General features: G+C 34.9%; 1 protein-coding gene and 1 long non-coding RNA gene across 3 annotated transcripts; one reads left to right on the top strand and one right to left on the bottom strand.

Moving 5' to 3' along the window:
- The first annotated feature begins 1,307 nt into the window (after positions 1 to 1,307).
- LOC147557988 (uncharacterized) lies at positions 1,308 to 4,571 on the top strand. 2 transcript variants are annotated; one of them, XR_015234235.1, is made up of 3 exons: positions 1,308 to 2,848; positions 2,893 to 3,361; positions 3,613 to 4,571. It is a non-coding gene; the product is annotated as an uncharacterized LOC147557988 (long non-coding RNA). The 2 variants fall into 2 exon arrangements; XR_015234234.1 differs by having other exon boundaries at positions 1,313 to 2,858; positions 2,902 to 3,361; positions 3,613 to 4,567.
- On the bottom strand, positions 1,313 to 4,508 carry LOC147557989 (putative sugar phosphate/phosphate translocator At3g11320). Its single transcript, XM_086659540.1, has 4 exons — positions 3,659 to 4,508; positions 2,970 to 3,073; positions 2,540 to 2,768; positions 1,313 to 1,947 (listed from the first exon to the last, which is right to left on the bottom strand). Exons 1-4 carry the CDS (start codon positions 4,115 to 4,117, stop codon positions 1,780 to 1,782), a joined length of 960 nt encoding a protein of 319 aa, XP_086515666.1. The 5' UTR covers positions 4,118 to 4,508; the 3' UTR covers positions 1,313 to 1,779.
- Positions 4,572 to 15,452: the final 10,881 nt, after the last annotated feature.

Consider the following 15,452-nt stretch of genomic DNA (forward strand, 5'->3'; position numbering starts at 1 on the left):
AATTGTCTAAGGTACAAGTTTTGATGCAACTCTGTGTAGGATTTCATAGTGCATGAGAATAGTGCATGAGAATAGTGCATGAGAATAGTGATTAAAGGACCAACTCCTATGTTTGCTTAACTTAGTACATCTAGATGGGAGTCCTTCTCCTAATTAACAATATATAGAGTTGGAGTTGTCTACTGAGTGGTACTACAACACAAAATCCCACAAGGAAGAGATGGAGTCAACACTAAATTAAACAGAATTTCCACTTGGAGACAAGGAAGATGGTGGTGGTGGTGGTGGTGGTGGTGGTGGAGGATGGAAAAAAGGAAGAAGATAGATGAATTTTCTCATGAAGATTGTTGGCAGATGATCAGCCTATATAGTCTGTCAGGGGATGTTTTCTTTCAAGAGGGAACAAAGGATAGGAGAGAAATACTTTCGAAAGAAAAGGTAAAAAGGGAAAGAAAAAAAAAATCAACTAGGAATCCTGGTGAGATTCTAGTCTCAAAACAAAAAGGGCGATATGGTGACAAACTGTACGATGACAATGTTGATGGAATAATCAATCTGATTATGAATTGTAAAGCTAAAAAGTAAAAGGACACAGATAAATGGAAGGGTGAGAGGAAGAGAGAAGAAGAATTCAATGACATATGATTCTGAACTCTTCTCACATTAAGTTCTACATGTACTTACTCGCCTCTGATCTTTCTGAATACAACTACAACATTGTCATCACATCATATTATCATACGGTTCTCACGTCTCAATTCTACATGTACATATCACCTCTGATTTTTTCTAGAAGCATAAAGTTCATTAGCGGAGCTATGGTGTTCGGGTCATTTGGAATGTTGTATAGGGCCAAATTTTCGAGTTGGTCACAATTTTTTTGACAGATGAGAACAAATGAAAGTAAATTAAAAAAACTTATTATTCACAAGTTGAAACATTGGATAAAACAAGAAATAAAGAAAATGAAATGAATTTGGTTTACAATGATGATAGGGGGACTCCCTCGACATACTTGCTGGTGTACTCCCCCTCACAGTGACAAGGCCATCCCGGGGAGTCCATAATTCATCTTCCTTTGGTTTACTAGTATTGATAATCAACTTGTATTTTCGTCCATGTCAACAATTTTATAAGCATTAGATGTTCATGCTCTCGAATAGTAAGTGTGGGATCTTGCATTACCGACAAGTTTTACTCAGAAGCTTCAAATTCAGCTGAGAGGTTGGTGTCTGATATAAGTATGATGCTGATAATTCACTAAAGAAGTACTCAAGGAGACAGACAATCAAACGCCAATAAAAACATTGAGTGACAGAAAGAAAGAGATTCATTAGATCGTTATTTTGTCCAACTTGAAAAAGATTACATATCTCTATAAATTAACAAAACCACGAAACAATAATCCTACAGTTCTTAAATACGAATCAAAATTATAACTTAATGGTAAAAGTATGACATTGTTAATTAATCAAGAGATTGACCTAAAGAAAGAAATGAAGACGTGGTGTTCTTCTGTTAGTTTGAGAAAGAACGGAAAAGATCACCAATCAATTCTTGTTATTGAGAGTTCCCTACTCTTTATCTAAGTTGGTTGTGGCTGTTGATACACAAGAAAATCCATTTTTCTTTGGTTTTTGAACAAGAAAGAATATCGAAAGCAATAATCTATGCATTTGATGCCACTCTTTGCTCCTCTAGCTTCTGCAATGTTTGTGTGTGCTTCTACATATAAAAACCAATTATAATGAAAAACGAGCTTGAAACGATTTTCTCTTACTACTTTTCTTGGCTTCCTTGTTTGCTACTTCTTTTCTTCGCTTCACTGTAGAGGATAACTCCAATGACTGTGAGAGAGTAACCAAGCATCCCAGTTATGGAGACTGGGTTTCTGAAGATCAAAATTGAAATAACAACAGCTACAGCCCCTTTCGCATTACCCAAGACCTGCAAGCACCAACGAATAGTTAACTTGATGTATCTGAGATACAATTTCAATTTTCAACAACAAATTGGCATCTAAAGGAAACAGCAGATATTATAGGTTCTTGGTAATTGGACGGGGACAAGGTATCTTTTCTTTTTTCATTGTTAATATTCCAAGACTCTGTTTTGTTTAGAGCCAATTGGGCCTAACTTTCATTGAAAGACGACTTGCAAGGACAGGATTGCCCAAGACTTATCCACTTCACAACTTCTAATGCCCAAGCAACGTTGGGTAATACTCATACCTCCGCTCAATGCTAGGGTTAAAATCAATTGGCACTCCCCCTCCACAGAGGGGTAATTCTTAGAGCACTAACGCCGATACCATGTTAGAGCCCATTGGGCCTAACTCCTTGACAACCGGCTTGCAAGGATAGGATTGCCCAAAGACTTGCCTACTTTACAACTTCTAGTGCCCATGCAATGTGGGATAATGCTAATAAATTCCAGGCTTCATACTAAACAATATCCATCCTATAGTTTTTGTTTCGATCTATAAGTTATAGAAAGCAATTTAACAAGTAGATGTTTGTATTTGAGAAAGGGGACGAACCTGGAGTGTCAAAGCACTAGTGTGTTTAGTGACCAAGAAATTGGTTAGATTCACAAAATAAGCTAGGGCTGAATTGAAGAGCAGGTACCATATAATCTTGACATCTTTTCTTGCAAGTGCTAATGTTATTCCAACAACATTTTCCTCCATGAAAAGAGTAGCTGGAAGAAGAAATACTACTGCTATTGGAGCCATGTATAAAAGAAGGTTCATTGAGTTTAACTTCTCCCTATTAAACAACCAAACCCCATTGTTCAGAATAGCTAAAATGGAAGAAAAACACAGTAAAGACATTAATGTTCATTTCAAGTTTCAAAAGGTTCGCAGTAAAGACATTTAATGTTCATTTCAAGTTTCAAAAGGTACGCAGTTTCGACCAGAAAAGTTAAGCTTTTGAACTTAAAAATGAAACTTCAGTAGAAAATATTACCCTTCAGAGGTTAGAAGAATTCCTTGTAGCACTGACTTGAGTGCCCTAGCAGCAGTAGCACCAACACACATTATAAACCCGAAAAGATGGAAACTTGGTTCACCCTGAAGGTTCATTAATCATTATTAGCATAAAATTCAGAAACAAAAAATTACATTCAATTTGTGTTATAAGTGCAACTATGTGAACATCATGAATTACTACTATGGGAGCTGAAATTATGTGTTTAAAATTTCATAACATGAATCAGCAGGACCCTTATAAGTGCTGAAAACTGGATCTCAATCAGAGTAATCAACTGGTTCTTGAAGCTAACCGGGACAAGTTATTGATCTTACCCAATTGCAGTTATCAGTAGAACATAAAAGTATAAACACAATATCTCTTTTGTTGTGAAGCCCCAAGCCTTAGCAGTTGCCCATATTGTCCCCACTTTAACCACCTCACACAGGTACGGGGTTTTGTCCCCACTTTAACCACCTCACACTTACTAAGCACTAACGTACACCTATAGTCCCACATCGCTCACCAGAGTGTGGAGGCCTTTTGGGGGGCTCCTAGAGCCTTCGCCAAGAACAAAACCCCGCACATGTGCGTGGTGACAATATCCACATCGGTAAGGCTTGGGGTGTCACATTTGTAGAACAAAATTCATACCCAAAACAAGTTAATAGAGAGAGAGATCTTACCCCACTAGCAATGACAACTCCAGTAACAACAGGAATTAGGGTTACATAAGTAAGCCAAGCTTCTCTTTTGACAGTCATAATATAAGCAAAAACAGCAGTAAAGAAAGGTGTAGTTGCACCAATAGCTTGATTAAACGAAACAGGAAGAAATCTAAGAGAGACATTTCCACTAACAACTGATGCGCAAAAAACAAGACTAAGAGCAGCAATCTTCATGAACTGAACTCGTGATCGAATCGTTTGCATTGGTACCATCTTCATCCAAGCAATTGCAACATAACTGAATAAAGAACAAGCTGTCATATGACACATAGTGAGAAAGATCGGATATTTGAATCCATAGTTACTCAATAGATACTTATTCAACAATAAAACCCCAATATTTGATGAATACCAAGCCGTTACAAGTCCGATTGTGAAAAATCGACCAGTTCCTAATGCTCCTTTGATTTGTGACATTGAGAAAAATAAGGGTTTTATTCAAATCTGAAAGAAAATAAGTTTTGCTGACAAATTTTCCTTCTTGATTTGCTTTTTTTTGTACTAAAAAGACATAGATCTGTTAGATTTGAGTGTGAAATTGATGATGATGAAGTCAAAGGAGATCTGAAATTGGAGATGATGATTCACATTGGTGATTCGGACGAGAGAATGAGATCATGAATAAAGAGTAAGGAATAATAATCTGCCATGGATCTTACGAAAGAGAATAAAAAAAAAATATTCGTACTGACTCTTCTAGGGTTTCTAGATGAAGAAAACAAAGAAGAAGACGACGACGAGGGAGAGAGAGAGCTGGAATCTGTATCAGGAGGAGAGAGAAAATGAGAAAGAAACGGAAGCTAGAAATAATAACAAGGTAAACGCGTTCAGGCGGTATGTAGAGAGAGAGAGAGCGTCAACGCGTGTGAATGTGTGTTAAAAGTGAGTCATTGGATTAAATAGTAAGTAAAGGGGGTTACGAAATTAACAAACACAATTAAAGGACCTCTCACTCTTATACACAAACGGTAAGCATCCTCTATCAACTTTATTGGGAATGTTACAGCTCCACACAGACAGGGGATCAGGGCCCAGCCTGGGGAGAGGGTTTAGAGTCTAACCCTCAACTAGGTGCCAACTCAAGTAGGTGACAAGATTGTGGAAACAAAAATACTTTTGGGGTAACAAAATTTTCCAAAGAAGAAAAAAAAAAAAATTGATTTCTCTTTGTTTCCTCCCAACATCTACTCCCTCTTCACCTCGTGCTAAGAGCATCTCCAATGCAAAACTCAATCTTAGAAATTCGGAGTTGCCACATAGGATTTTCTGAGTTTTTCTTAAAAAATCATCTCTAATTCAAAACTCAACTAAGATCTCAAAGATGATGGATCGAGGGTGGAATAGAGATATCTCAAGAGGACACTCTATTTTCAGAGTGTCCTCTTGAGATATCTCTAATTGTCCAACTCATCAATATTTAAATTTCAACCAATAGAAATCAAGTCTTCGTATATTTCCAAAATAACTAATTATTTTTTAACAAAAATAACCATTACACGTAAGTAAAATAAAAGAGTTTAGAGTGTTGCATTGGAGACATACAAGAATTGAAGATCTCTATTTTCGACACCTAAGAGTGAGAATCTCAATTGGAACTTGACAAATAGGACAAATAGAGATTTTTTTTGAGTTTTGCATTGGAGATGCTCTAACCTTAAAAACTTTATTTCTCTCTAAATTTGGTTCACTGTCGGATGAATATTTGAAGCATGTGAGGTTGGAATAATCTTTTTTTCTCTCTAAACTCGTCGCCAAATGCAGCGGTGGACATAATCTTTGAAACTTTAAAATAACAAACCATATTTCACTCTTTACACGATAGGGTCAGAACGTTTTTTGGTAAAAAAAAAATTGGTGGACTAGAATCGATTTTAGTTCCCCAAATCGGTTGAACCCTATAACCACTATTAAAGAAACTAGAAAACCGTACGATGGATATGTTTCGGTGCACAAAACCTGTTCAACCCCAACTATTTCACCCACAAAATACTTGGGTTGAAATGGGTGGGGTTGAAACCGATTTTGTACACCAATATTGTTCGACACTACCGAATGGGGGTGCTAATAGAATGGTGGGTCAAAGTACGTTGACCACAGTCAAAGGGGTGTGAGGGGGTTAATAACATTTAGGAGAGGCACTTTGAAATTTATCCAACTTTCATTGGAGATGAAACTTTGTACTCGTTGAGCTTGAGGGAGTGAATTGGGACATTAGTAGGCGTTCACACAAAAATGTACACAGACATTTGTGAAGGCATTGAAATAAAATAGATGATATTGACAAAATATTCGATAGACCTTTCAAGACATTGACTCCACAACCAAAATAATATGTAAATATTTTTTAGGCCGCGGCTTTGGGGAATAAGAAAAATTCTCCGGGGAATAAAGACTTTTCTTAAAACTAATCAAGTAAGATTGACTTTTTATGTTTCTTTTTATTGCTAAGGGACTTCTAGTTTTAGAAGATGCCGTAAAAAAGGCTCCTCCATCTCATCACCTCTCTCTACCACTTCATCTTCTCGACACCTCATCATCTTCTCCGCCGAAAGTCGCCGGCCGGCCGATTTTCCGGCCGCGGCCGGCGACCTCCAAACATAATTTTTTTTTTTTTTAAATTTTCTCTCTCTTCTCTCTCTCTCTAAAAATCTTTTTTTCTTTTCTCTCTCTAGTTCTAGAGAGAGAGAGAAGGTCTGTTCGTGAGAACATATCTCTTTTTCTATCTAACTAAATCAATTATAGATCCTCCATTAAACCTAGACACAACACACATGAATGCATTCATGAATACATGATACTTTGTAGTGGACAACTAAACAAAGAAAAAAGAAAAGACAGATCTAACCGTTACACAGTTCTGTTTTCTACCCCAACCCCAACTCATTCACTCTTCTTATATCTCACTCAAATCTGACTCGACTTCTATAACTGATGAATGATTGATTATACTCTTCTTCTTCTTCTTCACTCAACTACATAGATAGATCTTTCTTCAAATCCCAATCTCACCAAATTTCCCTTACCAACTACTACTGAAGTTCTTTCTCTCTCTCTCTCTCTCTAACAAACTCCCTCTCTCTCTCTAGACTCTAGCCATGTCTATAGCAGATTCAGTTACCAATTTTTTTTTTCCAAACCCACATCTATTTTGGGAATTCATTTGTGGGTTTTGATTGTAATTTGTATTGGACTCCTAATTTTTCTTATCCTCTGTTGTACCTGTATCATCTCTTGTACTTGTAGAAAATCTTCTAAATCTAGACGTCAATCAAGACTCCGTTTCGAAAACCCTAATCCTAATTACACCAATCTAGTACAACACAAGCTCCCAGATTCTTCTTCTTCTTCTATTCCTCCTTCATCAATCTGTTGTTCCTGAAGTTCAAATTCATATAGAAAAAGAAGGGGATCGAGTTGTGATCTGTTCTCACGAACATACCTTATCTCTCTCTAGATCTGTTCTAGAGAGAGAGAAGAAAAAAAAATTAGAGAGAGAGAGAGAAAAAAAAAATTATGCTTTGTTTGAAGGTCGCCGACCGAAAAATTGGTCGGCCGGCGACTTTCGCCGGAGAAGATGAAGTGGCAGAGAGAACAGATGAGATGGAGGAGAACTTTCAAAAAAATGTATTCTGTATTCTCAATAAAAATTTATTCCCCGGAGAATTTTCAAAAAAATCTGGACTCCTTCGAGAATTTATTCCCCGGAGAATTTTCTTTATTCCCCAAAGCCTCGGCCATTTTTTATGACATCGACTTTAGACAAAATGTGTAGCAGATATTTATTATTATTATCATTATTACTATTATTCTTATTATTATTATTATCATCATTATTATTATTCTTATTATTATCATTAGTATTAGTTTATACTTACGCGAGGCAACATTAGACAACACTAAGCTAATAACAGGAGTTTTAGCTATTTGATTGAAAATAATACTCAAAATGTGTAAAAGGAAAATACACACATTTCATTATCATTATACTAGTCAAAATATTTGTACAAACATTTCATTATCATTATACCAGTCAAAATATTTATTATCATAATACCTAAATTTCCGGTCGGCGACCCCTGCCGGAGAAGGTGATGAGGTGGCGTAACAGATGATGTGGCGTGACTTGGCAGAGAGAAAACATGATGGAGGAGAGAGAGTGACGGAAAGTTAACAGTGTCAGAAAAAAGAGGGCCATATGGGTATTTTTGCTAATTTGGGGGGCCAAGCGGGAAGCTGGTCACAAAGTAGGGGCCATTAGGGAAATAACCCTATATATATATATATATATATAACTTTTGCATTCCTTATCGGATTCTAATAAAATATATATGATATATTTAGAAATGATTTTTTATTTTTCTAACAAGATCCACGTTCAATACATTTTTCTCAAAAAAATCAGAAATGCCTCATTTTTTCTATCTTTTGCAAACTCGGTTTGTAGAATGCAATGTAATCACAGCCTATTGATCTTGCATACTCGGTCTACAGAATGCAACTTCAGTTTGCAGATATCACAAATTTGATTTCCAGAATGTAAATTTATTTTGCAAATCTCGTAAACTTGGTATAAATAAGCATAACAAATTGAACATCTGTAGATCAATTCAGCTAGGTTTTTTTGCCATGTCATAAACGTTGTATGTAAATTTTGGCCGTGCAATCTTCATTGGTAAATCATGTCCCTTGATTATAAATACTCTGTAACAACCCACCCCATGATCTCTGATTTTCTTTTTCTACACTTATCTCCCACGACATCCAAATTAGTTCAACCACTTCCTCTTCCAAGGTGCGATTTTTTGTTTTCACCATGATCTATCCTCCAACCTCCTACATAGTCTCCATTGTTTCCAACTTCCCCTTAATAAACTCATTTAAACTAGAGAAACTGATCCAAATAATTCCACCAACGTCAATTAGAGTTCGAGTATTTCGTCTCTCACAGTTGAAAGGTTAGTAACCCTTCTTCTAAATTAATGACTTGATTCACCCTGTTAATGTATAAGGGGATGTTATTTTTAAGGAATTTATATTTGGATTTCATTGACTTATTTCATAACCGATAATTATATCTATTTCTCTTCTGTTTGTAGTAATTATTAGTCCATATATATTTCTTCTCTGTTTTATTCACATTACTGGAGTTCTTCTACTTAATGCACATTAGGTGTTTGCATAAATGTTCCAATTAAACTCAGGCTTCCTAAACTCCAATTTGTGGTCTAGACGTTCATACCATAATTTAGTTTTGTACTTTTCGAACTTTAGTCTTTAGGCTTTAGGAATTCAAAGAAACAAAAATGATTTGAACTTCTCATCAGTTTTCATACGTAACATCACGTACCGAGTTCTTCTATTGTCTTTCTAAATGGAGCAATTAAAGGGATTCGAAGATTGAAAAAAAGATATTTTATGTAAATTGAAAATTCCCCAAAATAGAAAACCCTTATTCGGCTCCTCTTCAGTAATTTGATTTGGTTCATGTGTTATGTTGTCCATATATAGTTATCGAGTAACAAATCAGTGGTCGATGTTTTAGAATTAATGAACACTTAAATTTTGTATTTCTCAATAGCTTTAGACCAAGGCACATAAGTGATGTGAAATCTAATGAACCTAAATACTAGGCTAACGAGAGCAAATTAAAACTCGCAAGTGCACGGATAGTATGTGAATATGACACGTATTACGAGGTCGATCCCACGAAGACTTGTTCGGAATTAAATCTAAATCTAAAGCTAACTAATGAACTAGGAAAGATAATAGTTGGTTTTTGAGAATTATTTTAAAGACTTAAAAAGTAAAACTAAAGAAACAAGATAAAATTGTTTGAAAACTATTAGGTTGTAAATCTAGGATATTGGAATTCACCACTAACAATCATATTCGAGTTTGATACTAATTCATACTATTATCTCTCTTTGATAACTCAAAAATTGGTGAAAATATGTCTCTAATTTTCGGAAGATTAAACGATAAAGAACTTTTCACAATTAACTACACCCATAACCCACTTCACTTTAAATATCATGCAATTAGGAACCAAGTTAGTTTCTTAGGCTAACCGAAGTATGGTTAATTCAAAACTTTAAAGCACATTAAGAAGAGATGATAAAACAAATATGATACTAAAATTCAAATACTCATGTTAGGGTTTCATCCTCTATCCTAGCGGAAGAGTTAGAAACCCATGGATATTAAATACATGGTTCAATTAATGATAAACAAGTAAAGGAAGAGAGAAAACGATAAAACCGGATTAATGTTGATGAAGCCCGTTCCTCTCGTCCTTCTCCAAAACTTGTCTTCGATATAGCCCTTGAATCTCCCAAATTCTTGCACCCAAAAGAAGCTAATTTATCTCTAACGGTGCTCCTCTAAACTTGCTCTCTACACTGGTGTGTGGGGGGTTGTTCTCTATTGTCTGTGTTAGACCTCTTTTTATATTATCTCAATAGCCAAAGATTTTGGAAACAATTAAAAATTGGGAAAACATTGAGTTTAGGAAACACATCTATTTGGAAATAAAACCCGTCAAATTCCGGAAACAACACCGCCTATGTATTTTTACCCATTAGTAGATGCTGACATCGTACTGATGTCATCGTCACTTTATATTTTATTCTCACGTAGGCAGTAACAGTAGCTCTTTACTTAATTTGCTTCCAACCCTACAACCTTTCACTATTTAGCATTTAGCTCCTAACAAACGTCTTCTTGCAGACACACCCTTCTCTTAACCGGCTTCATCTTTAATGGTTACCAAGTCACATATTTCTATGATATCACACTAATATTCTTGTAATTAGTAATTTCGTTGTAAATTTGGGAGTTTCCTACAAAAACATGTAACTTAATTAACTCCATCAAAATTAAAATGTAAAAACTATAAAATAAAGCCCAAAAATTGAGTACTTTACGTACTCATCAATAAGGTTTATGTTTTATTGGAAAGACTTTAACTTAATTCTTCACTGTTGGGGAGCTTTTATGAATCTTATTCGTGTTAATTTAGATCTACTTAAATTCACTGTAACTTCTTCATATCTTCTGTTAAGTGTTGGTTATATAAGTTGTCTAAACTCTTGGTGGGAATAACTTTTTTAATTCTTCGTTAGAAGTAACTCATATAAATGGATACAATACCAAAGCTATTTCTTTCTTCCTCAAGTCATATGGAGACTGACTATCATACTTTAACCTGATGTCGAGTGAAGATTCATACTTACTTCACAATTAAAAGTTCTTTTGACAGGTTCATATATTAATTAAAAAGTATTGAGGGTTAAATAATTGATGAATATATGTATGGATTCTGTATTATTAAATTACAAAAATAACTGCTCAAATCATTTCAATTACATATAGGAATAAGGAGCTTAAGAAGTTCAGGAAAATTAAAGAAATATTGTTTTTCCGAGACAACGCATATGGTAGTGTTGTGATATACATGGATATATACATGTTGAACTCCAAAAATCTTTATATTACTTACGTGAAATTTATGTAAGTTATAAAACCGAGATCAGCAACATTTGTCTATAAATGAGCTAAAATTAGTTAACGATCGAAATTTTCTTCACCGTATTGTCTACAAATGAGCTAAAAGTAGTTACTGATTGAAACCATCGTGTAGTAAGACATTCAAACACGTTCACTCACATTTTTCTGCAACATAAGTTACTCTTAATCAGAAGAGTGGGCAACAAGAACTTTCAGTTGCTTTGACAGGAGTTTTTTTATACCTCTTAAAGGTAACAAATTTTATTTGATTTGGTTCTCATTTTTTATTGATTATTTCAATGTTAATTATTTCTCATTGATGATATAAGCACCTTAAGTAGTTCTTTTTTTGAAAAAAATTACCTAGGCTTCATTATGTAAGTTGTCCATGTTTTTTTAGCTTCTACATATTTATATAGTTTTAATCTACATCCTTTGTCGTGCAAACCCTAATTGAAATGTAGTTTTCGAGTCTTATTCTTTCTCCTTTCTAAAACTTTTCAATGGTACAATGGTACAATGTATTTTCTACTTAAGGTTTTTTTCATGTCGGAAAGTACACGACAAAGTGATACGGTTAATGATACTTCTGGAAACAACACGGCGGATCAATTGAATGTATGCATCCAGATCATTCAAAATATTGATCATTATTTTTAAAATTATTTGGATTACATGTTTATGCCTAAAATACAAATGTACTGCAATAGGTTCGTACAATTGCGCAACGCCTCCATCGTGAAAGAGAAAGGACGATACGTCTAGAAAAAGAGAAAGAAAAAGGAAATCAGCCATCTGTATGTATCATCCTTATCTCTGTAATGAATTTTGTGGAAAAATTGATATTTTCCTACTTATTATAATACTTTTATTGCATTAACTCCTAGCTACCATGATCAACGGATCGCAGAAGAAGCGGGTGACAATATAACTCATAACAACAACGACTCCCGACTTCCTCCCAACCAAGTAATATCTGAATTTTATCTAATAAGTAGTAGATTAATAGGTTTTTTTATTCTTTTTATATTGATAATACTATATAACTAAAAATATGTGATAAGAGAATCGCATCATGGGGCAGCGTTTGCGTCGCGAGAATGAACGACTTACACGTCAACGAAGGGAAAGGAAGTGGTAAAATATTCACATTTATTGAAAATTTTTATTCTATCAAAATTTATGACTTCAATTGTAATATTACTATTCAGGATATACTTAAAAATTTACTATTCACAAATGCAGAATAGCATTTAGGAAATATATAAACAATGAAACAATTTCTTAAACAATATTAGTTTTCATAATTGTATATTTTAGCTTTCTTATCCTTCTTTTGCCAAAATGCTAATGACATTAGATGAATCACCCGCAACAATGATCATAGGGACGTGTTGACAGAGAAACTGAATATTTACGAATGAGAAATTGAGCACATTTGCGAATTGGTGAAAGAAGATCGGATGTTTACATCCTACAACTTCAGTAAACGCCTTTGTCACCGATAAGGTTGATTAATACAATTTTATAGTACTATAATAATATAATAATAAATTACTTTAATATCTTCAGTAATCGTAAACACTCAATTTAATAAAAAATTTTAAAATTGTGGTTAATTGGTAGTACACTCGACATTGAGTCGTACACATTCGTCTAAGCATCCGAGGTAGTATTGTGAAAGTTCTGAACAAATTTTGCTACCTATTGAAGATCGTATTGAAGATGATAGTAGTGAAGATGAGTTAAATACAAATATATAGATTTTAAGGAATCGCATCACTACCGTTTCTATCGAACGTCATTCTCTTGGACCAATAAATATAGTGTGCCCTCATTGTAAAGCTCTACATTAGATTGATGAAAGATTGCTCAGTTCTTCTATCAGAAAGGTTTTTTTCGGAACATGTTGTTTGCAAGGGAAAATTTGTCTCGTGGACCTCCGTGAACCACCTCTAGCCCTTAAAGCTTTATATGATGGTGATGATTATCTATCGACCTCATTTAGGTCGAACATTCGACGATACAATGCTGCATGCGTTTACAAGTTTGGGTTGCTCATTAGAACCGAGAATTTTAAATGGAAGAGGTCCTATATCCTTTATCATACATGGAGAGTTGCGTCATAGAACATGATATCTCTTACCAGATTCAGGAATGGAGGGATCGTATGCACAACTCTATATTTATGATTCTTCTTCTGCTTTAATAATTCGTAGTGGAAGAAATGAGGACTTACATGCCACTGTTTTCCAAATTATTCAAGATACCATGTTGGCGCATAATGTGTTTTATCCCAAATTCTACCAGGCTTATTCAATTTTAGATGTGTTAAATTCGGATGATCAAAATTTACCTATTCGCCTTCATTATAGTGCAGCGACTGATCGAAGATGTTATAACCTGCCAGACGCGGATGAGATTGTTGTTATTTTACCTGGAGATGGTAGTGAAATTACTACGTTGAGAGATATTATTCTGTACTTGAAGGGCAACATACAACTAATGAGGATATCTGAATGTCACCCAGCATATTTGCCACTACATTATGTGTTATTTTTTCCTTTTGGTGAGCTTGGTTGGGAACCCGAACTTAAGCAGTGGGATGTCAGACTCAGTAGATGTAGTACTACACGATTAACTCAGATGCAGTACTTTAGCTATCGCCTCTTTCAACATCCGAACGAATATTCAACAATTTTACGCGGCGGTAAATTATTTTAAGAGTTTTTAGTTGATGCATGGGCAACGACCGAGCAAAACCGCTTGAAATATATAAGGCACCATCAAAGTAACCTGCATTCTGAGTTATATAGGGGGCTCACTGATATAGCAAATGATGGGCTACAACCGGATCAAGTGGGTCAGAGATTCATCTTACCATCTTCATTTATGGGTGGTAGTAGACATCTATTTGAAATATATAAAGATTTGATGGCAATCACAAGATACCACCACCATCTTGACATCTTTCTAACAATGACTGCAAATCCGAAGTGGCCTAAAATAACGTCTGTTCTTCTGCCTAATCAGACTGTTCTTGATCGTCCTGATTTGGTTGCACGAGTTTGTGAACTGTAAATGGTGAGTTATATGACACTTTCAAATCTGCATGTGTTGCCCGTGGACTTTTAGAAGATGATGGAGAGTGGGTTAGATGTTTACAGGAAACGGTTGTTATGAATACTGGATACCAGCTGAGGAGGCTTTTCTGTGTCATTCTCTTAGAATGTCATCCGTTGAATCTGCATGAATTGTGGGAGAAGTTTGCAATAAACATATGTGATGATCTTGCACACAAACTTCGGACAACACATGAAATTACCAATCCAACCGAGACACAAATACTTGATTATGGGTTGTATCTCCTTAATGATCTGCTCTTAGAGTCGGAAAAGACCCTTAAAGATAACTTTCCAACCATGCCACAACCCCAACAAATGTAGACCGAAATTTTAGATAATAGATTGATTTATGAGCATATGCAGCTTCGAATGTCTATAAATGAATCAGATGTAACTTCAAATGTCGAACGCCTAAATAGTGCTCAACGATCCGCTTATGAGACTATAATTAAGTCTGTAAATGATAACGAAGATCGCATATTTTTCTTAAACGGTGGTGCTGGAACTAGTAAGACTTTTTTATATACTCCCTCCGTCCCAAATTAAGAGTCCCATATTGGTAATCCAACTTATTTTCATAGTTTTTCTTCTTCCGAGTTTACCCTTATTTATTTGATAACTTTTGTTAGAGTAATTCAAGGATTATCAATCAAATTTGACCATTAGTCATTTAAAGTAACTATATTAATCTAAAAAAAAATAAAATTTGTTGATTGGAAAAATCAATTTTTGTATTGGAAAGTGTCAAATGCCTTAATTAGCTTAATTAATGCACCATATATGAAAATATTAAGGAGAGGGTATTCATGAAAAAGTAAGGGATTTTATATGATATATTAGGAATGTGACTCTTAATTTGGGACATCCCAAAAAGGAATAGTGGGCTCTTAATTTGGGACGGAGGTAGTAATACAATTGATGCCTCATGTCGTATAAGGGGCAATATAGTTATTACTGTTGCTTCTTTTGGTATTGCGTCTTTACTATTGGTTGGCGGTCGAACGGCTCATTCCATGTTTCATATTCCTTTGGATGTACATGAAGACTCCATATGTAACGTCAGTAAGCAGACTCCACATGCAGAGTTATTAGAGAAACAAAATTACTTATATCGGATGAGG

Source organism: Eschscholzia californica, unplaced genomic scaffold (genome assembly GCF_041429995.1).
Source record: "Eschscholzia californica isolate CP2 unplaced genomic scaffold, dmEscCali1.0.p SCAF_2, whole genome shotgun sequence".
In the NCBI taxonomy this organism is placed as follows: Eukaryota; Viridiplantae; Streptophyta; class Magnoliopsida; order Ranunculales; family Papaveraceae; genus Eschscholzia; species Eschscholzia californica.

Excerpts from the sequence above, each read along its gene's own strand:
- LOC147557989 (XM_086659540.1), bottom strand. The coding sequence starts at position 4,117 with ATGTCACAAATCAAAGGAGCATTAGGAACTGGTCGATTTTTCACAATC. Across the intron at positions 3,074-3,658 it reads GAGTTGTCATTGCTAGTGGG|GGTGAACCAAGTTTCCATCT; the intron begins GTAAGATCTCTC and ends ATGAACCTTCAG. Across the intron at positions 1,948-2,539 it reads CTAGTGCTTTGACACTCCAG|GTCTTGGGTAATGCGAAAGG; the intron begins GTTCGTCCCCTT and ends TGGTGCTTGCAG.